At 53.7% G+C, this 22,207-nt stretch overlaps 5 protein-coding genes across 5 annotated transcripts; 2 read left to right on the top strand and 3 right to left on the bottom strand.

The window, feature by feature from the left end:
- Positions 1-454: 454 nt before the first annotated feature.
- Positions 455-5,154, bottom strand: SPSK_04810 (uncharacterized protein; the record flags this gene model as incomplete). Its single annotated transcript, XM_016731573.1, has 3 exons — positions 455-1,810; positions 1,892-4,888; positions 4,960-5,154. The coding sequence occupies 3 exons, from the start codon at positions 5,152-5,154 to the stop codon at positions 455-457; spliced, it is 4,548 nt and encodes a 1,515-aa protein (XP_016583282.1).
- Positions 5,155-9,462: 4,308 nt separating this feature from the next.
- On the top strand, positions 9,463-10,170 carry SPSK_05561 (splicing factor U2AF 35 kDa subunit; the record flags this gene model as incomplete). Its single annotated transcript, XM_016732304.1, has 2 exons — positions 9,463-9,507; positions 9,586-10,170. 2 exons carry the CDS (start codon positions 9,463-9,465, stop codon positions 10,168-10,170), a joined length of 630 nt encoding a protein of 209 aa, XP_016583281.1.
- A 513-nt stretch (positions 10,171-10,683) lies between these two features.
- SPSK_05390 (uncharacterized protein) lies at positions 10,684-11,772 on the bottom strand (the record flags this gene model as incomplete). Its single annotated transcript, XM_016732138.1, has 1 exon — positions 10,684-11,772. The coding sequence occupies one exon, from the start codon at positions 11,770-11,772 to the stop codon at positions 10,684-10,686; it is 1,089 nt and encodes a 362-aa protein (XP_016583280.1).
- Positions 11,773-11,865: 93 nt separating this feature from the next.
- Positions 11,866-12,916, bottom strand: SPSK_05411 (uncharacterized protein; the record flags this gene model as incomplete). The annotated part of the gene is made up of 5 exons (XM_016732159.1): positions 11,866-12,142; positions 12,224-12,361; positions 12,403-12,508; positions 12,593-12,676; positions 12,868-12,916. The coding sequence occupies 5 exons, from the start codon at positions 12,914-12,916 to the stop codon at positions 11,866-11,868; spliced, it is 654 nt and encodes a 217-aa protein (XP_016583279.1).
- A 4,707-nt stretch (positions 12,917-17,623) lies between these two features.
- Positions 17,624-21,277, top strand: SPSK_04851 (uncharacterized protein; the record flags this gene model as incomplete). Its single annotated transcript, XM_016731613.1, has 1 exon — positions 17,624-21,277. One exon carries the CDS (start codon positions 17,624-17,626, stop codon positions 21,275-21,277), a length of 3,654 nt encoding a protein of 1,217 aa, XP_016583278.1.
- Positions 21,278-22,207: the final 930 nt, after the last annotated feature.

The following is a 22,207-nucleotide window of genomic DNA, read 5'->3' as shown; positions in this document are numbered from 1 at the left end:
GTTTTCTCGTGCTGGGAACCACTGCTTTGCTTTTGATATTATGTCTTTAGCTAGTCCACCCTTCGCGGTGTTGTTCAATTCAAGAACACTATTTCGTATACGTAAACTCTTTTTGTGGCGATCTATGGAGATTCATTGCAATAAAGTAAATCACGGTCAAAGTCCTCTTTTACTGTAAGCCATAAAACGGGCCTCTCAAATTGCAAATAGAACCAAATTCGTATTAAAAACAGCGAAGCATATAAACTATAAAACTAGAACCCCAAAAAGGTGGAAAGAAGATAAAGGGAAATCGTTGCAATAAAATAAAAAACAACCGCAAAAGATATATTGGCAAAACCATCAGACCACTGAAATTGCAATTTTTTTCTCTTGTCCATTTATTTCGTCCAAATTACACCATTCCTAAAGCCAAAACCCAATTTACGGCATATTTGGGAATCGAAACTACCAACTACGCCGGAGTACCCTCGCGGCTAGAAGGAGGGCGAGCCTCGCGCTTGCTCAAGAAGCTGCGGCGGAACGACTTGGGGCTGTCCGTGGTGCCATTGGATTCGTGCGGTGTGAAGGTGCTCTTAACAACAACCGAGCCGTCGCCAACACTAATCTCTTTCTCAGCGTTTGAGCCGGACTCGTCCACGACGTACAGAGACTCGCCCAGGACGTCGTCGCTGCCGAAGCGGTGCTGCTCGCGGACCTGGACCTGGAACTGCGCATCGGCTGTGCACGTGGTTTTAAATGACTCATCGAACTTGGCCACGCCGCTTTGCGGTTTGTGATGCTTGGTCTTGCCAATCGTCTTGGATTTGGAGCCAATCTGGTTGAGGATGACGTACACGTCCGAGGACGGTGGGTAGCCCGACGCAGAGACGATCGTGAATACAGCCGTGCCAGCACCCGGCGAGCCGGGTGCCACACTGTAGATGGACGCAGCCCCGCTTGCAGTGCGGTTGTGGCCCAGGCTTCTCGACGCAGCCAGAGCTGGGCCTGGAGGTACGTCCAGAGCCGGTTCGTCATGCTGGCTGACAACCGCCGGATCGGTGAGACCCGAGGCACGCTTGACCATGGTGTTGGGGACCGCAGAGTCGCCGTTCGTTGTGATGGCAGTGCCGGGGGCGGCCGTGTCAGCAGCGGCAATTTGAGCAGCAACTACCTCCTCGTCTTTCTTGCCCCCGCGGAAACCGCGACGCAGGAAGGAAGCACCCTTGCCGACACCGTGGCCCACCACACCGACAACAGCCGCGCCACCCTTAATGGGAGCACCAGCCACGCCAGTAACGATTCTTGTCGGGGCGGTAAATGTGGACGTGCCCTGTCTTTGGCGGGTAACGTAATCAGGGCGGAACAAAAGGCGTATGCGAGCCGTTCCAGACTTGCCATCGAGTGGCAACCGCATCTCTGAAGCTTTAAAGGGCTCTAGCTGGTCGAGCTGGATTGGCGAACCGCCCAGGAAGTCCGGCTTGTCCGCAAAGTCGTAGTCGTACACTTTGAGGTTGAATGCAGCACCGATTCTGGATGGTACAGGAATCTCGAAGAACTCGTTCCATGTCGGGTTGAGGGTCTTTTTCTGCACCTTGGTTTTGAACACTTCGTCTCCGTTGAGCTCGAACTTGCAGTACGGGTCACTCTTGCCGTTCGAGTCCGCTGCGGGAAGATTCTCCGCATCAAGAACGTCAACGCGAAGGTTGCCCATGTTGTTGATGCTCTCTCTGGGGTCCAGCTCCATCTGCACGGGAATGTACTTGAGACTAATACGAACAGAGCTGACTCTGCCTTCCTCGTCCTTCAGCTTCAGTGTAGTGGGGTTGTTCTATGAAGTGTTAGTAAACGAAAACAGCGCTGCAAAGTAGCCTTTCTCCCGTGAAGATGAGGCAGGTATAAGTTAACTTACCAAGCACTGCTTTAGCGTATCGAGTGTATTGCCAGTAAGGCGGGCGAAAGGACGATCCTTCTCATCCTCCTTCTTCTCGCCGCCACGGTCACGAATCTTGATGGTGAGGCGGGAGAAGTCAAGCTCGCGAATGAAGCAGTCGCCCATCTCATCGAACGTAAAGGACCGGGAGCGCGCGCTGGACGAGACATAGGAAGGAAAGGCCATATCATCGACGAAAATCTCGAGCTGGGTATCGGGACGCGGCAGCTCGGCCTCCATCAACTTGAAGATGATGAGACCGGACTCGTACTTGAGGAGTTCTTCTGGGGTCAGGTGAACCTTGGGCGGGCCCTTAGGCTCGTCCGCCTTGGTGGACAGAACGTCGCTGCCCGGCTTGGATGTGGTTGGACTTCCTGGAGCCGCTGCAGGGACAGTCTGGCTTGCCTGGGTCTTGGACGCCGTGGGCGAAGTGGGAGGGGATGGGATGGTGGCCGACGTGGGTGACGTTGGGACGGAGCCGCTGACGGATGCTTCCTTTCCGTTCTGCGCCTTGGCCGCCTCCTTCTCCTTCTCACGCTCCTCCTCTTCGGGATCGGCGACATTCAAGCAGGGGAAGAACGAAATAGTGTAGGACAGAACACCCTTGGCCATACCTTTGCCGTGTAGCTTGAGGCCTTCCTCACGCTGAGTCTTCTTGTCGTTGACCAGGTAAGCACCGTCTTCATCCTGGGCAATGAAGTCACCGGCGAAAATATCCAACAGACCCAAGCTGCGGTCGCGGCCCATGGTCTCGGCGTCCATGACCTCGAGCTGAAGGCGCTCACGGGTGCTGTGGACAGGAACGTACAGAACCTCGTCCCACTCGGGGTTGAGGTTGTTTTTGAAAGTGACAGTGCGGGCTTTCTCAATACCAGACAGCAGGACACGGGCGTAGGGGTCGGACTTGCCGACAGTCTCGAAGTTGCGAAGAGCAGTCGCCTTGATAAAGTGGACGCGCATGACACCAATAGGGGTTTGGTAGCCGCCTGTGCCGGCAATGACACCAGACAGAGCGACAGGCTTCCACTGGGCTTGCATCTTGACGCGACCGGTCTTGGCGCCAGCAAGGTTGTACCAGTCCTGGCCCTTTTCCATGAGGTCGAGCATATCGTCAAGCTTGATCTGATAGTTGCCAATCAGCTGGTCGCCGGCGATGTCGCGCTCGTCCTTGACAACGACACCGAGCTTGGCCTTGGCGCGGTCCGTGATGAGGATTTCCTTGGAGCCGTTGTCCCAGATGGGGTTGTTTGTCCGCTTGAGCTTCTTGGTAGTGTGAATTTCCTTGCCGTTGAGCAGAAGGACCGAATAGGGGTTAAGCATGCCGACAAGACTCTTAGTGCCGTCCAGATCCTTGGCCTGCTCGACCGTGAAACGCAGAATACCAGTGTTCGAAGGCGGGGCAGGCTCAACTGTGCCATCGGGCAGCTTGTCATCAGTTAGAACGGGGAAGAAGCGGATGTCGCATGACACTTGACCGTGGGCTTTGCCATCGGCGATGACCTCGAGAGTCTCGTTCTCAGCCTCGTTGACCTCTTCGAGGTTCTCGAGCTGGAACGAGGCGACACCCAGCTCCTTGTCCTTGCGGTAGTCATTGAAATCGTTGACAATGAGGTCGAGCGAATCGTTGAAAGAGGTGACAATGATATAGTGAGTTTCGTTCCAGCGCGGCGTGTTCGTGTCGCGAATAATCTTGGTCTGGGCCAGGGGTGAGCGGCGGTTAAGGGTGATGACCGCATAGGGGTCGATGGTGCCAGAAAACTTGTCGGGGTTCTTGAGGCCCTGGGCACCGTGCAGCGTAACAGCAACGACGCCAATGGCCTGGTCGACGGGGGAACCAGACAACATCTTGGCGACTTCGATGGGGAAGACGTTGGGGGCGTACATCATAGGGGCCAGGTTGCCGTGAATCTGCTCAAGAATGAACGATTCAAGACCAGGAATGAAGTTGATATCGAAACCGAAAGTCTCGCCACCGAGCGGCTTACAAACGTAGTCAATGGTCGGCTTCTCCAGGAAGCACATCTCAATCTTTTCGACGTGAGGGAAGGGGATCTGCAGCTTGATCTTCAGACGCATGAGACCAGAGAAGGCCATGTCCTCGACAATAACGTCCAGACCCTTGCTTATCATGGCCTTGCCGACACGGATCTCAAGCACGACCTTGGGGTTGATCTTGTTCTTGACCTGCTGGGTGGTCATGTCGGCAATGTCGTTGGGAGAGAAGCTGAACTTCCAGTCCATCATGACAATGTCATCCTCAGCCTTGGGGTAGGTCTTGACGTGCTCCATGCGGGGCGGCTTGGAGCCGAGTGTAAAGGTACGGAGTTTGAGGCTGTCCAAGAAAGCTGGGGTGGCTGAGCTAAGCACCTGGTCGACGGAGTTGATGATGGTCTGGGCCAGAACGGGCTGGTAGATGGGCCAGAACTTGAACAGGAACGAGTTCATCCACTCAAGTGATTCAGAATCGGTTTCGAGGCGCTTCATTGAGAGCTCGCGGTTGAGATCGTCACGGAAGTTGCGGCGCACACGGCGTATAGAGGTGCGGTAGTAAGTGCCACACGTGGCAATAATAATAAAGACCCAGCCAAGGCCGCCACCGAGGACGGCAATGAACCAGGAAGTCAGGCAAGCAAAGATGATGATACCCGTGTTGTGGTACCAGTCACCGTACAAATTGGCCGGCAGCCGGCCTTCGAGCCACGTGGAATGCTCGAGCAGACTCGGGGCATCGCGAATGGACTCCACGGGCCAGCCGAAGCGGGGTGCCCAGCCCGTGGTTTCCGGGCCCATTTCGGTCTCACCAGGAGCGGCTGCGCCGTTGCCCGCTGCCTTTTCATCGCCTGCAGGCGGCGCGGTAATTGCGCCGGCTTTGGTGGGAGACGGGAGATCGTATTGAGCCGCGGATCCGTCATCAATGTCAGTTGCGATTGCGACGCCCTTGACGCGCTTGGGATTGTGGAAGTTGTCGGGAATGGCCTAGTAATCTGATGTGAGAACAACGCATGGGTAATGGGGGGGGGGGTACGGAGCGTAGGAGCAACACATACAGCCCGGGCTTGCGCCTTCTTCTCCTCGGGGCTGGCATCGGGATTGAAAGTGAAGGCGGGGATGCCGGCCTTCTTGCTCTCCTGGACCATCTTTGCCTGCGCATCTTGAGAGCTCACGGCGCTGTTTGGGTCGCGAGCAGCCTCAATCACAGCGCTCTGCTTGGCCTCCGGCGCACTGGGTTGGGTGGTCGCCATGTTGGCCGTTGCCGCGCTGGTCGTCCTCTGGACTTGGGAAAGCAGTTTCGTCGTTCAGTGCCGTCGGTTTGGGCGGGCGGGAGCTATGTCGTTCGCAGTCGCAAAGACAGAATCCACGACAGAGCTCTGACTTGGGTTCCGTTGCCTGATCTGCGACGATGCCGTGGTAGCAATGGGAGTGGATACGGTAGTGAGAGTCGACTCAGGCTTGTTGTTGTCGACCCGTGAAACACAGTTAAATGGCTCGAAGCAGCTTTGGTCGACACTTTCGAGGAAAGACGCCTGGATGACAAAATGGAAAGCTCCCAAAACGTAGGGAGAGCTATGCGCGGGCCGGATCACTTAAAGAAGTCTTGGCAAAGGGGGCAGGGATTCCAAACGAGAAGTTTACCAACCGGGTGTGGGACAGCTGGCGGGAGGGGAAGCCAGGCGAAAAAAGAACAGCTGGCCGGAGGGGAACAAAAAGGAGAACAAAAAACAGACAGAAGAAAACAAAAAGGAAGGGAAATTTCAACGGAGAAGAAAGGGAAAAGAAGAAAAGAAAAGCAAGTAAATGCAGTTCGGGCGAGACAGGGCAGGGCTTGGTAGATAAGACAGACAGGCACTCAGCGCCAAGAGAAAAAGGAACGACAGAACACTACTGGGAGACCAAACATAGCTGCGTACACACACAGTAATGAAGAGAGGAGGGAGAAGCAGACGAGGCAACACAGGTGAACGAACGCAGAGGAGGCGGGGCGGGGAATTGGAAATGGAAAATGGATTGGTTTTAGTCGCGACGTACAACAGTAGTGCAGGTCGAGCTAGCCAGCTAGCTTAGCAGAGCTGGTTCCCAGCTAGGGGCTGATCTGAAGGCGTGGGTGGGTCTGCTCCAGTACGATGTGTGATGGGATAGATGCGACTAGGCTGGCTGAGCTGTGAGAGAATTCCGGTGGCTGAAGAGTGAGGAGACAATTGACGACGGAAAAGTCGAGGAGGTGACTGAGAACGACAGATGCAAATAGGAAAATCGGGCGGGGATAAAAGGGGGATGCCACAAAGGAAGTACGGAAGCAGGGAAAGAGCTACACTACACAGTGGGAAGGCGCAATTGGCAAAAAAAGAAGGAAAGATCGAAACAAGGAAGGAGGTGTGTGAGTAAGAGTATGAGACAACCCAAGACGACACGAAAGGCACTTCCATACCGTGAGCCTGCCGGCGGGCATTGAACGAGGAAACAACGGCAAAAGAACAAAAATGTACAAAAATCAATTGATATGAATTCAGACGAACACGACAAGGTGCATTGTGTGGTCTGCAGATGGCCTCATGGCCCACTGGTGGCCGAGTTGGCCTCCGCAGAGCAAGGAATCAATCGCCTCTTGGTCGGATTGCGACGTACGACCTACGTCAGAAGTGGGTGAAAAGGGAAATAACCGAAACGAACCCACTGACAGGAGGCACGGCTGGGTCCACCGAAAAGAAGGAAGGGATGACGGGACTCTGGTGACAAGCCAGCCCATCCAATTGGGGGAGCCGGAAGCAGTCCCAGCCACTTGCGGAAACTACGACGAACGAGTTGATCCAAGTTGCGCAGAAGTAAGAAGGCCGCCGAGGTAGCTAAATGGGGAGAGAAGCAGTACATATTGCAGAATGCCAGAATTCGGGCGCTTCTGCGATGCATCTTATCCTAGTGCGGCGGACCAGGGTCGCAATATCGCATTTGTCCAAGAACGAACAGAAACTAGTTTTCTACGGCGGCTCGACGGCTGGGCCGCACACGATCGCTCTCGCACGCGAAGTGGCACTGCCTCCCACGGGCTTGGATACGTCGCAAAGTAAAAGAGCGATCCCAGAGCAAGTGTAAGATACCCATACAGCCGGACCACCTAGCCTGACGCGGCCAGCGAAGTAGGCTTTAGCGCTCATTGTGGATTGCAAGTCGTCCAAGCTGGGCCAAGCAGCAGTCTAGCTCGTCGTCGTGCGGCAAAAGGAGCTGGGCACGAACCCTGTCAGGCTGTGGCTAGATGGTGTTTTTGCAGGGGTGGCAGGGATTGTATGCCCAGTACAGCTGAACGAAGAAAGAGCAGGGAAATGTAGAGAAAAAGCAGACCGGTCATAAAAACAGAAAACGTGTTTATCAGACGAGAATATTGGCTTTGGTAACAAGCAACAAGGGTCGTTGATGGCGACGTCGAGACGCTTACGTCTCGCAAGGTAGTAAGAGACAGTTTTACGATATGTACGATGTGCACGGCCGAGGATGAAGCAATCTGACTTGTGTGGGAGCGGGAGTCGACCCCATTATCACATCTCGATCTAGCGTAGCATTATGAAAATGTACTTCGTAGTTGGTCACCACAAGTGCCCCGTTCACGACCGATATCCTCTCTGGGTGCAGATCACGGGGCGACCAGGTGCATGGCAAGATGAATTTGTCTTGTCGCGTCGACACTGACCCCGATCTCAGGATATATGTGCGACATTTTCGCGACATGTATTGATAACAGAAATGGGACGCCTCGTGCTGTTTTTGCGACGGGGCCGATGGGGGGGGAGCTGGAACCAAACACAACATTTCGCAAAAGTTGCGACAGTCGAAATGGTAGGACAAATTAGCACTTTTCGGCATCGCTCTTCCTTGCCTAGCTTGGTACACATGACGAGTTGCGTGTTGCACTGAGAAAATGGAGAATTTACACGCGATGGAATGCGCTATCTCCAAGACGACAAAGCGGACGCCGCGTGAAATAAAGCAAAGTATCAAAAGTCGTGGTGTAGGGCGTACTTCTTGTCGATGGTGCATATCCGGATGGCCAAGAGGCCAAGTGCTTTGACAGGTCCCTTAAGTCCCATATTCTCCGAACACGTTGATGGCGAGAAATGGTCCTCGTTGAGCACCGAAGTGTGCTCTTGAAAAGCGCTTGACATTCAATTTGTGACGGCTTTCCCGGCGTGCAAAAGACTCGGATTGGTGGGCAGGTTCCGCTTGCATGGCGTGTGTATGTCTCTGGATGGGCCGTTCCCGCATGAGCTGAAAAGGTACCACGAACCCGGCCCAAGAAAGCGGAGTTGGGTGGTTGGGGTGGATTAGCATATCGCGCACTATTACAACGTGCTGAGGAGTATGCGCAGAACCAGCAAGGACCAGGACGGTCTGGCGGTGGCGATGGCGTCGACGACGGCGTTGGACGGCCGAGGAGAAAAGGGTCTCGTTAATTTTGGGACGAATTGGAGCTTTGCTACTCAAGGTAATTACCGATCCCCCAACCACTCTCATTCAGATCGCCGCACCGGAGGATCATGGCAAAACCACCGTCTCGGTGCCTAACATCTTTGGGTCGAAATAAACCAGGGCCAGGGCGTACGTGCAAAGAGGAGTTGGCGAAGAAAGGAAAGAGAAAAGGCAATGCTAGTACTTCTAGCTGAAGTACGTTTTGCCTTTGCTTGTTCCCTGTTCGTTTGTCGACAAAAATGTGACGTGATGGGAGCGTTGAGAATAAAAACGAGTCGCCAAACTGCCAGCCACTCTATCCCAGCGCAGCCTGTATCGTCTTCACATGTACGCTACTGCATTGACAACATTCTTCCCATGCGAAGCCCATTTGTCACGTGCCAATAGTGTTCGGTAATTACAAGAGTGACACGCAAGCGTTTTCAATACCGATTGCTGTAGAATGGATGATACGACATGCACAAAAAGCAAGCCTGTCACTCGCCTTGATGTGAATACACATAGAGCGCTTCTCTACTCTGAGCCAGTGGTTGTTTGAATCGCACATGGACGTCATTTTGACAGGGGTAGTCGCAAGGAAACAGTCGAAAGATACATCGGTGACAGGGGTTTCATTGGAGCTTGAGGCTTGGGACGATTCCGCTTTTTGCAGCACAATAATGCCAAGATTGTCGTGTCTTTGTGGTATCTGGTGTTTTGTCGTGAGGCAAATGGCACCAAAGGTTAATGCTGCCAGTCACTGTCGTTGTCTTCCGATATAACAAGCTTTACAACTTGTTAACTTGGATGTTCAGTTTGTTTACAACTATTTTGCCCTTATTGAGCTGTAAACGTTGAGCACAGAATACCTTGTGAACATATTAAGTTAAAAACATGTGATATATCACGTGAATTAGCGGTGGCGACTGTGTCGTAGTCTGTGGCGTTCTTCAGCCTTCTTAACTTTAGTCATCATTTTCGTCGTTTTCATGGTATAGCCTCCTTCAACGCGCAGAAGCACTTCTCAACCTCACGACACATAAAACGCATAGGTCCCCGCCCCCATCATACCCAACTCCCCGCACAAAACTCCACCGAGAACATCACAGACTACAATGGCGAACTTTTTGGCTTCCATTTTCGGCACAGAACAGGACAAGGTAAGCTCCGTTCCCTCATCGCATGACTCTCCTCGCTTCTTTTTTTGCTTCTCTTGCTAACCATGTCTCCCTGAATAGGTCAATTGCTCCTTCTACTACAAGATCGGTGCCTGCCGCCACGGCGACCGGTGCTCTCGCAAACATGTCAAGCCCTCGTACAGCCAGACGATCCTTATGCCCAACCTCTACCAGAACCCAGCCTACGACCCGCAGGCGCGCATGAACGCCTCGCAGCTACAGAACCACTTTGATGCCTTTTACGAGGACATTTGGTGCGAGTTGTGCAAGTACGGCGAGCTCGAGGAGCTCGTCGTCTGCGACAACAACAACGACCACCTCATCGGCAACGTCTACGCGCGCTTTAAGTACGAGGAGAGCGCTGCCACCGCATGCGATGCGCTCAACAGCCGCTGGTACGCCGCACGACCCATCTACTGCGAACTGTCACCCGTCACCGACTTCCGCGAGGCTTGCTGTCGACTCAATTCCGGCGAGGGCTGCGCGCGAGGCGGGTTCTGTAACTTTATTCACCGCAAAAACCCAAGCGAGGAGCTGGACCGGGATCTGTCGCTGTCGACCAAGAAGTGGCTGAAGGAGCGCGGGCGCGATGAGCGCAGTGTGACCCGGTCGCCATCGCCAGAGCCAACACGTCGGCGTTACTAGAAAGTCTGTTTGGGTATAGGCTTTGGACGTGCGTTTTGCCTTTTCTACATCGGTCATGGACAGATATTTGTCTTCATTGGCGTTTCGGTTCAAAAATACTAGGAGCCTGTTTTTCATAGTGTACAGATTTAATATTTTGCCAACGTACTTCAAAGCAATAGACACTGCTATTTGAGTACCAAAAGTTTATGTCTGGCGGGATCCGTGATGAGATTTAACTTTCGAGATTGGCCGCGCTACATTACTACAATGTGTGAACATGCAGCATGGTGGTCTCAACGAAAAGTGAAAAGCAGTAGTGGCGAAAATTACCAGAAAGCATTAATCATTAGTAAAAAGGAAAAGAAAGCAAAGAAAATAAGAACGGGAGAATATTTAGGACGATTCTTCTAGTTATTCCCGTTTCCATCCTTTCCCAACCTACCCAGAGGAGGACGTTTCCGTATCATGTATGTTTGCACCGCTGCTAATGTTTCTAAATATAAACTCCCTTCTCATGGACTAAACCTTCGTCTAGTTTTCGGCATCATGGAATATGTCTTGCGACCCGCTCGTGTCAGAACGCTTAATTGTAGGTAGGCGCTTGTCCAGGTCTTTGTTGAAGTCCATGAGCGGGCCTGCGGGCGCCGGCTTGCCCGTCGAAGACAGCAAGTCTGAGATCTTGTCGGCACCATCGCTGGCCAGTGGCGCCGCAGAAGGCTTGGAAGATTCGCCATCACCGACATCAATCAGGTCGCCGCTCTTTACTGCAAGGGCTGAGGCAGCACCGGCAGCACCGGCAGCACCAGCAGCACCAGCGGCACCAGCAGCACCGGAAGCACCAGCAGCGGCGGTATTACTGGCGGTCGCGCCAGGAGACTTTTCGAGAGACTTGTGAGCAGGGATGATGGGAATTTTGCTTTCGCGCTTCGACGTCTGGCCGGGAAGCACGGGGTATATGGCAAGGATTTGGTCCGCCTGGGCTTGCGGCGTTTCGCCGTCACTGCAAATAGTTAGCTGCCAGTTCGGCGATATTGAAAGACAAATGTGCACATGCGAACGAACGGGGTCACTATACATTTGCGCATTGATGATCCATTCCAGATCTTCCTCGCCTTCCTCGGAGCCACCGGGGCCGCCGTTGACCCGCCGGAAGAGGCGCGGGGTCCACTCCACGCCGTCTTGGGTCCGAGCAGCAGCCTCCTCACGCTGCATATCCTCGACTTTGGTTTTCTCATCTGTTGCGAGCTCGTGGTTGCGCTCTTTCACGGCACAGGCCGTCCGTTGCCACAGCCGCTGCGACTCTCTGGCCTCTTGTTCTTCGATGGGACGGACCGAGGGCGGTGAAGGCTTGGACTTCAGCGCGTTGAAAAACATGTCTTTGTGGCCAGTCTTGACGTTCTTAATCGTCATCTCCTCGCTCCAGAGCCCGGAAAGCTCGTACAGGACTTCGCCGGTGTTTTCGTTCTTGACCGTGCCACCAATAGCATTGTACGTGCCGCCAACCCAACCTTTGGTCTTAAACTCAATGTCGGCGGTCAGGCCGAGGTCTGGGCAGCGGACGAAGCTGTGATCGCCAAGCTCGTACTTCATCTTGCCGAAAAGAATGCCCCGGGCATACATGTTGGGCTGTGTCAGGATGCTGCAGGTGGAAGGTCAGTTACCATCCATAGAAAAAATAAAGACCAAAAAAGCGTACTGCAGACTGTAGACATACTATCTCTCCGGCTTGCCATCCTTGCCGCGGTTCAGAAGGCTCAAGATCGCGGTACCCTCCATCAGACTGGCGGCCGAGTTACCCAGGAAGCGACTGCGCGGTTTGAGCGTGCCATCGACGCGAATGTTGTATTCCGGGACCATGTAGAAGTAGCTCGACTTAGGAGGGTGGTGAGAGGTCTGCTCAGAGATATAATAGGCGCGCGTGTTGTCGGGGAAGTCCCAGTAGCAAGAGAAGATTTCACCCAAAATAGGGTTGAGAGGCTTCTTTACGCCTCTGCCAACAAAAACACGTTGAATTAGTTTTGAAGAACATGGCAATGCAAACGCATATACGGATAGATGGGGCATTACGTACGGAGGACGGATGTGCCAGCCACTCAGGTAGAACTTGACGACGGATACGAAGCGCTCGGTTGGGTCCTCAATATTGGGGATGGGTAGGAGCATCTCAGGGTGGCACATGAAGCTGGACACAACGTCAGCGGGACTCTTTCTGTCTCTCACATGGCACGATATGAAGCTCTCTCAACATACTTTGTTATCCTTTCCAGCATGCTGCGTGGCTCCAGAATGAAGGTTGGGAGGACGACTCGGCTCAAGTCGGCGCCAGGACGCAGCTGGGAGATAATGTGCATGAGGACTAGGTGTGAGGTTTAGCTGAGTCCAAGGAAAGACAGTATGGGTGCTAAGGGCGACCTGGGTATTGTCGTAGAACGTCTCTTACCGTTGCCCTGATCGGGCTCGACAACGAGGGTATCATCGTCGCCTTGTCCGTTGTTTTCGTCAGACGACCTGTTGGAGTGGGCACCTAAACGAGGAGGAAAAAACGACAGAGCTTCTGTTAGCTACCTGAACTTTGATGATGATGGCCACGAGTTCCGGAGACTCCGGAGCCTCCGAGTCGGCGTCCACCAAGCTTCCATGAGCGGGGATAAACACTTGTTCCGTCTGTTGCCCAGAGGCAAGAAGCACAAACTTGGAATGGAGCTTGATACATACTTGCGCTTGACGTCGCCCTGCGGCGAGAGCCAGATACCAAATTGAGCATTTTGGAGAGATCTGGAGCACTCTATCTAAAGCACCCTTTCCAACGGTGGGCTTTTGACGACGCAGTCGAGAGCTGTTGACAGTAAAGAGCGTGCTCTACACTAAGGCGGGAGTGAGGCGGAGGAGAGCGAAATTGGGAGAAACGAGCCGATGATGATACTCGAATTGGAGGATGAAGGCGACGCAAATGGAGAGAGGCGAAGATGAATTGCTGAAAGAAGTCTGCAAAGGAGCAAAAGATACAAAGCAAACCAAAGACGCAGAAGGACGGAATAGAGAAGCGGTAGAAGCGTTAGGAGCGTTGGGAGTGCCAAGGCAGAAGGGAAACAGAGCATCTAGTCAGCAAAGAACGCTGGGGTAGTGGGAAAAGGCGATGACGGAGGAATGTGAATCGCAAAAGATCCACGCTCCACGCTGCATAGACCAGCTATGACGGACGGAACGCACAGCCCAAGCACGTTTTTTTCTTCTTTCGTCTCTCCCGCAGTTGCCTGGCGGGGCCCCTCACGGTGGTTCTTTCCCACTCTGCGGTGTTACGGAGACCGTTAGACTACCGATTGCCTTACGTTTGCCGCGATTCCCACGTCCTGGGAGCCTTACCTCTGACTCGTTGGGAAGCAGCGACTTGCTAGCTATGGTCGCGGTGGGCGAATGAGCGAACCCGAGACAGGGTGGGACAGGAGGGGAAGGAACGAAGGGAGTGCTTCTTGCTCTCAGCTGCGGGGCAATGAATGACGTTGCGGATGGTCAAAGTCTTGGTCGGTCAAAGTCTTCGTCTTTGGTCGCTAACAGACCTCCAGGATCGGAGAATCACAGCGACCGTGCACCGCACGCCAATAAGCGCCGCCAGATGAACGAGCTCCAGGCCTCGCTACAAGTTCCCGTCCAAGGTCCAGGCCGGCGCGGTTTCAGGCGCATTTCGGCTAGGCCAAGAGCACGTTGAAAGAGATAGGAGCTTACTGAGTTGTCTGGTCGTAGTTGCCAAAACGGTGCCTAATAATATTTGAGAAAGGTTTCTTGGCCTTTATCTCCAAAGTTACGACCTCTCTGTGGCAGAGGGGTAAGAGCAACTGACGACAATGTATTGCTGACGAGGAGGCCGCTGTTTGTGGTGTATCTGATAGAAACGTGCAGCAATAGGTACAGTAATAAGACCAGTTAAGTCGTGCCGACAGTCCCAAATCCGGCCATTGTGACAGGATATGGTCCTTCTGCGCTGCGCCACACGACTTGTTGGGGTCGGTATCCAGAAGCTACAGGGTGAGGCAGCATGCAGCAGCAGCCTCACGCAGAGCTGGTCTGAAGCACGTTTTATTTTACTTTTGGAGTACGATACACATTTCGATCCACTCAGAGTATCTCACCTCCCTCTTGGGATTCTCTTATTCCTTGGCAACCCTGACACGGCCGTCTGGGATGTCTGCCACTGACGACGACACGCGGAAATCACCTTTTTTGCCAGTGAAGACAATAAGGAACTTGCCAGGGGGTGGCGAGGGCGGCCTCTTACTTGCAGATCCAACACCACAGCCTTGCTAGAATTCTTGACGATTTACATCTGCTAAAATGCTACACTTGAAGTCGGTAGTGTGACCAAGTCAGGATGTCGAAGGCGAGCAACAATGAGCTCAATTGTCTCATAGAACATGGTACACGACACACGACACGCAAGACATAGGATGTGCAGCTTCTTGAGCCTGGCTGACAAGAATCAATCGCTTTGGGACAGCCGCCGCATGTCTGTAATAGGTGCGGTCTGTAGAAAGAAGCAGGGTAACAAAATGTGGATGCCTGGCACTATGCCAGATAAAGAATCTGCCCTCTGTCGTTCTCGCGCAGGGCCTGTGGGAAGAAGGTCAGCTACGTCGCATGGGAAACTGACAGAATATGCATCATTTGGGGAGGTATCTTATCAGCTGATGGATCACATCGGGCATTCTACGCGAAACATGGCGATGTTCTGGGACACAGGCAATTACACACAACAATTAAGGAACTTTGTAATACATTATCCAATTACATGGCCATACACTGGATTCATTAGAAACTGCAAGTCGAAGACTGGGAACCTTACAGAGACTTGTGTATGTGCGGGAACAAAACTGAACCACCGAGCCACTGTTGCTTTCCATCGAGTCAAGAGTCAGGCACAGCTTCGTACATCAAGGTGGATCGTCCCGTCTTTCGCCTCCCAGCCTTCCTTATGATCTGTGCGACGAAACAGCGGGGATACAAAGGGTCCCCTCCCAGACGCGGCTGTCAGTCCTTGCAGCGCCCCGTTTCTCCTTTACGTCTCTTCTTTATCATCTTCGTCTGTCGGCTTTTTATGCTACACCCGTCGAGCCGTCACCTTTCCTCCACCATGCTTTGTTTCCTGGCTAGCAGCCTCGTTTCACTACATGCTGTTCAAGAGGGCATCTTTGCAGGACCAAAACCGGTTGGAAACGACCTGGCGACAGGCACTGAGCAACGCTAGCGGGCGGCTAAATCGAGAGACAAGGACGAGCCTGGACTCCTTCTGGCTGGGATTGTGAACTAGCTGACTGGGTTCTCTCAAAATAACGTCCACTGCCCAATATTTACATCCAAGGGATATAACGACCTGCACGACTAAACAGGGCACAAACAGGGCACAAACAGGGCAGTCACTGCCCAACTGGAACGTAAATGAGAATGCGAGCGGTACATTGCGAGGCCACCTGCGAGGTACGACATTGTAACTGCGACAATCATCCATATCGGATATCTGTCGTAGTTCCAAATATTGATATACAGCCAGATAAGACGGCAACCACAACCTCCAACTACAAAGTGTCTTTGCAAAGGGGGCTCTTTGACATAGGCCCAAACGGCACTGCTTCACCTTTCGGCGTGTTCCCCCTAATGTCGCTCCACGAATCCCCAAGTCCGTTTGCTTGCCACTAGCAACCCCAGCTTCGTTGTTGCGGCTCGCCGTCTTGGCATGTCCACAGCTTTCGTGTTCGACCCTGAATCCGTCTCTTGTTGCTCCCCTTTTCGCTATCGAATGGCGCTTGCGGTATCTGTGTTGTCAGTGGAGAGGACATTTCGTTTGTTGTCGTATTTATCACCTCGCTAACTGTCACCTTTGGACGGGAGGTATCTAAACGGCTTCCGGTTCGGTGACCTGGGTAGATTAACGTGCTGGATGGGGCTCGTTGAATTGAACAAGAAACCAGATATGGCCATCTGGAGGGCTCGGACGTCGTACGGAGTGAACTCCTTGCATCCTATTTTAAAAGGTATGACAGGCCTTTTCTCTGTTCCCTAGGGACGGACTTCCGTACATCGTTCTTGCTTCCCTTTCCTGGCACCGCCCAAAGTGGCAACATTCCTCTATAATGATATGTCGCTCCTGCTAGGTATTCCGCTTTTCTGTTGCATCGTAGCTTCCGCACCAGTCCTCTAGGGCATGGCTATTTTAATCTTCAGCCCGTATGAGTGCACATGGTCGCGTCCTTCCCCCTCATCTCTTCCTGCATTCGGATGTCCTTTTGGCGAAAAAAAAAATCCTTCCTTGGGCATTCCACATCCACATTTGGATCTCACGACATGCTTTCCATGCTTTTATGTGCTGGCCTCACCAGTCGGAGGCCAGATAGATAACGGTCGGTATCTTGCAGCGTAAGTTACTTTGTCGCTGCCCTCAAACGGCTCCATAAAACGTCTGGAAGAGCGACAGGACGACAGGCCTGCGACATATCTTATCCTCATTAGAGGGAAATAATAGTGGAGAGCGGAGTAAAGGAGGGGTGACCTGTTCCTGCCTCCCACCCCACCCTCGTTCCTTGTAAGCATCGCCCATCGCAGTTTCCCTCTTTTGGCTGTCTTGTCCTGAAACAAACCAGGAGGGCAACAGGAGCAGGGAAAGGACAGCCCAGGAGGGCGATCGAGTGACAGAAAGAGCAAGTACGACGTACACAGTGGGACCACACGAGAAAGAGCCACCCGATCAAAACATATTCACAGGTCTACTGCCCACAACACAGTTAACCCAACTCACACCACTCCATACTCCTCAGCAACGCACGACTAGACATTGAACCGCAATCTCGACGAACCCTTACCGCCTCCCCACCCGACTTGGTCGGGCACCTTTCTTTGTCTTCGTTCACCGTATCTCCCGCCCTCCCCCGCACACACTCCCGCGCCGAGAGCACGCGGACCTTTGCTCAATCCAGCATCTTTCTCGGAATTGGCCCAGAAAGACGACGGTGGCAGCCAGCAGATTCTGGACGACGACAACAATCCCGCAGGACCCTCGCATTGTCGGCACTGCCCTTGTCGACCGTGGCCGGACTCGAGCACCGTCTCACGACCTCTGCCCCAACGACCCTGGGCAGTGACTTCTTGTTGCTGCTGTGGCTCTCGGCACAGGCCTCCGCAATCTTGTGAAGTTACTCGGCGTCTATGCTCGAGAGAATAAGAAGCAGAGGACATTGGCTCTTCTTTTTTTCCCTTGCACGGCCTCGTCCTTGACCGGGTTGACCGCTCTAGCGCACCTCCGGCCGCCTTTCCTTCTTCCTCTCTTGACGGCCATTCTCATGCAAGCTCAGAAAGTCAACATCTAAATGACAAAGGCGGGGTTCTTTTGCAGTCACAACTACAAACCCCCTTACCCTTACAATCTCGATAACGCCCGCCAGATTTTCCTTCTTTCCCTTCTTTCCCCGTTCGGCAGCAACCTGCTATGGACCGAGACCATGGCCACGCCGCGGCGCATGGTATAGACGACCCGCGGTCACGCAAGGGCCGCCTAATGGGCAAGCTCTTTGGCGGCCGCGACCGCAAAACGTCCAACGAGCTGCGTGATAGTGGCGGCGACGACGAGATCAATGCCTTTCTGCACGGGCCGTCCAGCGCGGCTCCGAGCGCATCCTCTCCGCGCTCATCTACCACAACGAGGCCTTCATTTGACGGCTTCCAAGTGGCACATTCGGCGCCGCCCCAGCTGACCAAATTAGACACACGAGCCATATCGCGCTATCCTAATGCCGTCCCCGTTACAGGTGCATCTCACAGCCCGATATCTTCCAGCCACTACACATCGAAGCAGAGACGCCCCGGCGTTAAGGGCCTGGCGGTTCGGTTTGTCGATACCTACCCGGAGATTATTGGCGAGGGTGGTGATGAGTCCGACATACCACCATCGGAAATTGGCAGGTGGCGACGGACAAATAGTGTCCGGCAAGCGCGTCCGCAAGTCGCTCCGTTGCCGAATTCCGACACCTCTGTACCAATGTCTGTCGCATCTTCTCGTTCCCTGCCTTTGCGATCACCTCTACCGCCAATCCCACCCCAAAATGCACCTCCACAACAACAGCAACGACCTTTTGACAGCGACAACTTCGTACCATCTCCCATTCGTAGGACCCAGACTGGCTACTCTTCAATCTCTGAGCCGTCGCCGCGGGAGGACCACCGAAGCGTTTCACCGGAACGAAAACCGCAGGCCGTGCCGGAAAAGTTACCCGCCAGGCAATTAGCAGTTGATCCGTTCCTTGGTGATCCGTCATTAGGCCGGGATGAGAAACGCCGGTCGTTTATCGAGATTCACCAAGCAGAAATGCGTGAGGCTGAGGGTCGAGCTCTGCTCCAAAATTCACGAGATGGCGTCAGCCCGCCGTCAAGCCCCGAAGTCGATCAAAAGAAGCCGGTATCGCCCATCAGGTACTCGCCCACAAAGATGACACCACCGCCCTCTTTGCCGCCTCCGCGGAACCCCCGACAAGGCATTACGCAGCCGGCTCTCGCGCCCCAAAACACAGAGGCTTCCCCTATTCTACCACCACCCTCAACGGCGTCCACCCCCGACGGCAGTTCCTTCGCCTCTCGCGCCAGGCAAGCTGCGCAGGAGTACAGTCCCCCGTCGATGGCCTCTCCAACTTCTGTCGTGCATCGGGCTTATGGTTCCTTCCGCCAAAATGCCAACAGCCGACTATCGAACAGGGAGCACGACGACGACTCTGCATCGGTCTACTCTGCGACGTCTGGTGGCTCTACAACCTCGCCTCGACCACCAATGGCCGATCTTCACGACGTCGTTCAGGCTGCTGGAGATGACGCTATTAATACGTTTATTGCCCGGTCTCGCCACTTGTTCGAGTTGTTCCGCTTGCAATCTGAGACAATACACCCTCTTTCATCCAGTTCCGCTGAGGACCTGGCCCGCGCCGCCTTGTGGTGGTTTATCATTGGCAGAATGGGTCTCGAGAATGCGTTTCGGGAGCGGTCAGCCCAAGGTCCCGGTGCCGACTCGCCAGTATCGCCGGCCAACGAAGCTGCTATGCAGCAGGCCTTCGCTGACTTGGCCAAGTCATACTGGCTAGCTGGCGAGATTTTGCTCGATGTGCCTTCGCCTGCTGGTGGTGAGCCTGAACAGGTCCGTACGACTCTGCTGTACAACCTGCGCAAGCTTGCCGTTTCCATGAAACGCAACAATATTTTGCCGCCTGAGGACGCCTTCCTTCCAGCAATCATCGATAAGACAATCTGGGCGACATACCCCCCTGTCAGTTCCGATATTATCGCTCTCTTGCAGGGCAACTGGACGTCCAGTCTGGCTGCGTCGCCCGTCTCTGGTCCTCGGATGGCAATGCTCGAGTCACTGCCCATTGCGGACACCGCTGATGACTTCATTTTCAGCCGGATGTGGGCAGACGTGTATCTGATGGAGAAAGACCGAGAGTCGTCGCCGCACCCGTCGAGCAAATTTCATTTTCCTTGTATGCTGAGCGTGGCTCGCCCTCAGAGTTCTGCAATGCTGGAGATTGTGGTCTCCAGCCAAAATGAGAATGTACAGTTACGTGTTCAAGGTCGAAAAAATCCAGGGCCTAACTGGGAAGACGTGCGTTGGCGGTCCGATCTTTATTCGCTTGAGGTCCGGCTACCGCGCGGCTTCATTCTTGCCATCCAACTGTCCAAGCAGGACTATGGTCTTTTGTGGAGCATGTATGATTTTGGCTCCAAGATCCATAGTCAGCTCTACCCACGCAGTGGCGAGAACCCAATCTTCCGCTCAACGCTCAAGGCGTTCCAGTACTTTGAATCCGCTGCGCCAACCGGCAGTTTCCCCAAGGAGGCTGTACCTGACTGTGATGTGGCTCTGTTCTCAAAGACGCTACAAGAGAACGCGGCAACGGGGCGGCGCTACTACCACCGAGGATTCCGCGTTGCTGTCGTGTCTGGTACGCGCACCCGGACGTTGTACGGCGTATCTCATTCCTATCTTCCGGACGTGCCAGTGCAGTTTAGCTTCTTACGTGGCGACCAGGGCGACCCGGCGTTGCTGCTACGCTTCGAAAATAACCGCACAAAGGGCAGCATGGTCCTTACCTTCGGCCATACTGACGAGCGCGCCGAGTTTCATAGCCTCTTGACTGGTACAGCCTTGCAGCCCGATGAACAAGTTACCGCCGATGTTCCTTTCTCATCACTAGACATGCGCGTTGCATCAAAGGGTGGTGCGGGTGCCGGCGCCAGTAGCAACAAGGCTCTCGCAGCTTTCAAACAGCTGGCGTTCAAGCGCCTGCGGGTAATCAACGTCGATGACGGTCTCGATGGAACGAAACCACCAACCGTCCTTGCCGAGCACCTGCGGATGGTTTTTGAATTTGGCGACTGCACCGTGGTCGACCGCATTAATGCAGCCCCAGGCGAACTCAAGATCCGCCTCGATGTACAGGACAACACATCTCTGGTCCTCGTGCGCCAGGCGCAGCAGGACTTTACCGTAGCGGTGTCAGACGTGCAGGTGCCGAGGGAAATTGGCCGCGGCCTGGCCGATGGCCTGCGCGTCGCCAAGTCCTATCCGACGTGCCGAGCGTTGCGTTTCTCGACGCTCACGGACCTGCACGTTGTCCAACAAGCCATCACGGGCTACAAGGTTCTGTTTGATGGTGTGGCCACGACATTTGGCATTGCACGGCGCCGCATGGTTGTACCCATCCACAAAAAGTGGGAAGCAGGACACACGCGTATTCAAGTGGTCGCGAACCCAGACACCAAGGTCGTCCAGCTTCTAGCGTTCTTCCAGGACTTCCACTACGGCCACTGCATGAGTTTTGTTCTGAAGGGAACCGACGTGTTCGAGGCCTTCGGCCGGGGCAGCAAGGCTGGAATAAAGTTTGACGACGCCAAGTTCCCGCTTCCGCGCGTTCCAATCGGCGACTCGAGCAATGGAGGCGGCGGTTCGGACAGCGGAGCTAGCGGTGGCGGTGGCGGCAATGCTGATGACCGAGTCATGAGCCACAGTGAGACTGCGTTTGTGTGTCTCGACATGCCCGACCTACCTGGCGAGCACGACGACATCTCCATCTTGTTCGACAAGGAAACAGGTCAGTAATACTGTTCTCTCCTCTTCCCTCGTTGTCTTAGGTTTCTTAAGAAATCTGCTTGTCATGGTGCTAACTTTTGTCTTTAGAGCGCGATCGGTTTGCTGCATGTTTGCCCGCGCCAGTGCGAGGCTCGCGCCTAGCCAAGATGTTTTAAGGATGTGCAAAACGTACAAGACATAGCAGAAGTTAAAAAATCCGACCGTCGAAATTCGAACGGCGCAACCATATTTATTACACGACACAGTATAGCGGCTTATCCAAGTAGCGTTGTCAAGACGAAGCATTGCATTACATCGGAAGCGGACGTTTCCGTTTTGTCCCTCATTATTATCTTCGCCTTGTTATTTTCTATTGTGCAGTTTGGTTGTTTGGTCTTTTTTGGAAGCACAAAGTTTGTTTGCATTTGTCCGGCATAGATACCCGGCGAGTCAAGTGAAAGAAGCATGGCTTGAGTCAGGAGAGAGCTTTGATGTGGTCATATGACGTTGGATGGAAGCAGATACGCTGGGGGCGACGAGATGCAGAGCTGCAAACCCGCCCATTGCATATTTTGAACGTCTTGCCGCACGTATAAAGTCAGATACAATGATAGTAAATTAGGTTGAACCAAAACGACAAGTCGACATAGGTAGCAATCGTCCACGTCTGTCTCTCTGCGTATCAAGGAAAAAGAGGCAGCCCCGTCTTACAAACGATTTACGTAACATAGACACATGCACACCAAGCAAGATCAAGACGAGCAAAGTGAGAGATGGGAAATATAAGGTTTAGAATGGGGCAAGCTTTAAGGAAAGGATATATCTCGGAAAGACGATAGTGTAGCAAAAGAAATCATCGGGACCAGGAGAAGAAGAGCGATTGTCGTGGGCGCCGCATCTCAGTTGTCGTTGGGTGAGCTGCTCCTGGAAGAACCCGGATTTGCCCCGTTGTGTCCCGGA

This window comes from Sporothrix schenckii, assembly GCF_000961545.1.
Source record: "Sporothrix schenckii 1099-18 chromosome Unknown Cont49, whole genome shotgun sequence".
Lineage (NCBI taxonomy): Eukaryota > Fungi > Ascomycota > Sordariomycetes > Ophiostomatales > Ophiostomataceae > Sporothrix > Sporothrix schenckii.
The sequence above is the reverse complement of the archived record's forward strand: the minus strand, read 5'-3'. Positions and strand labels throughout refer to the sequence as shown.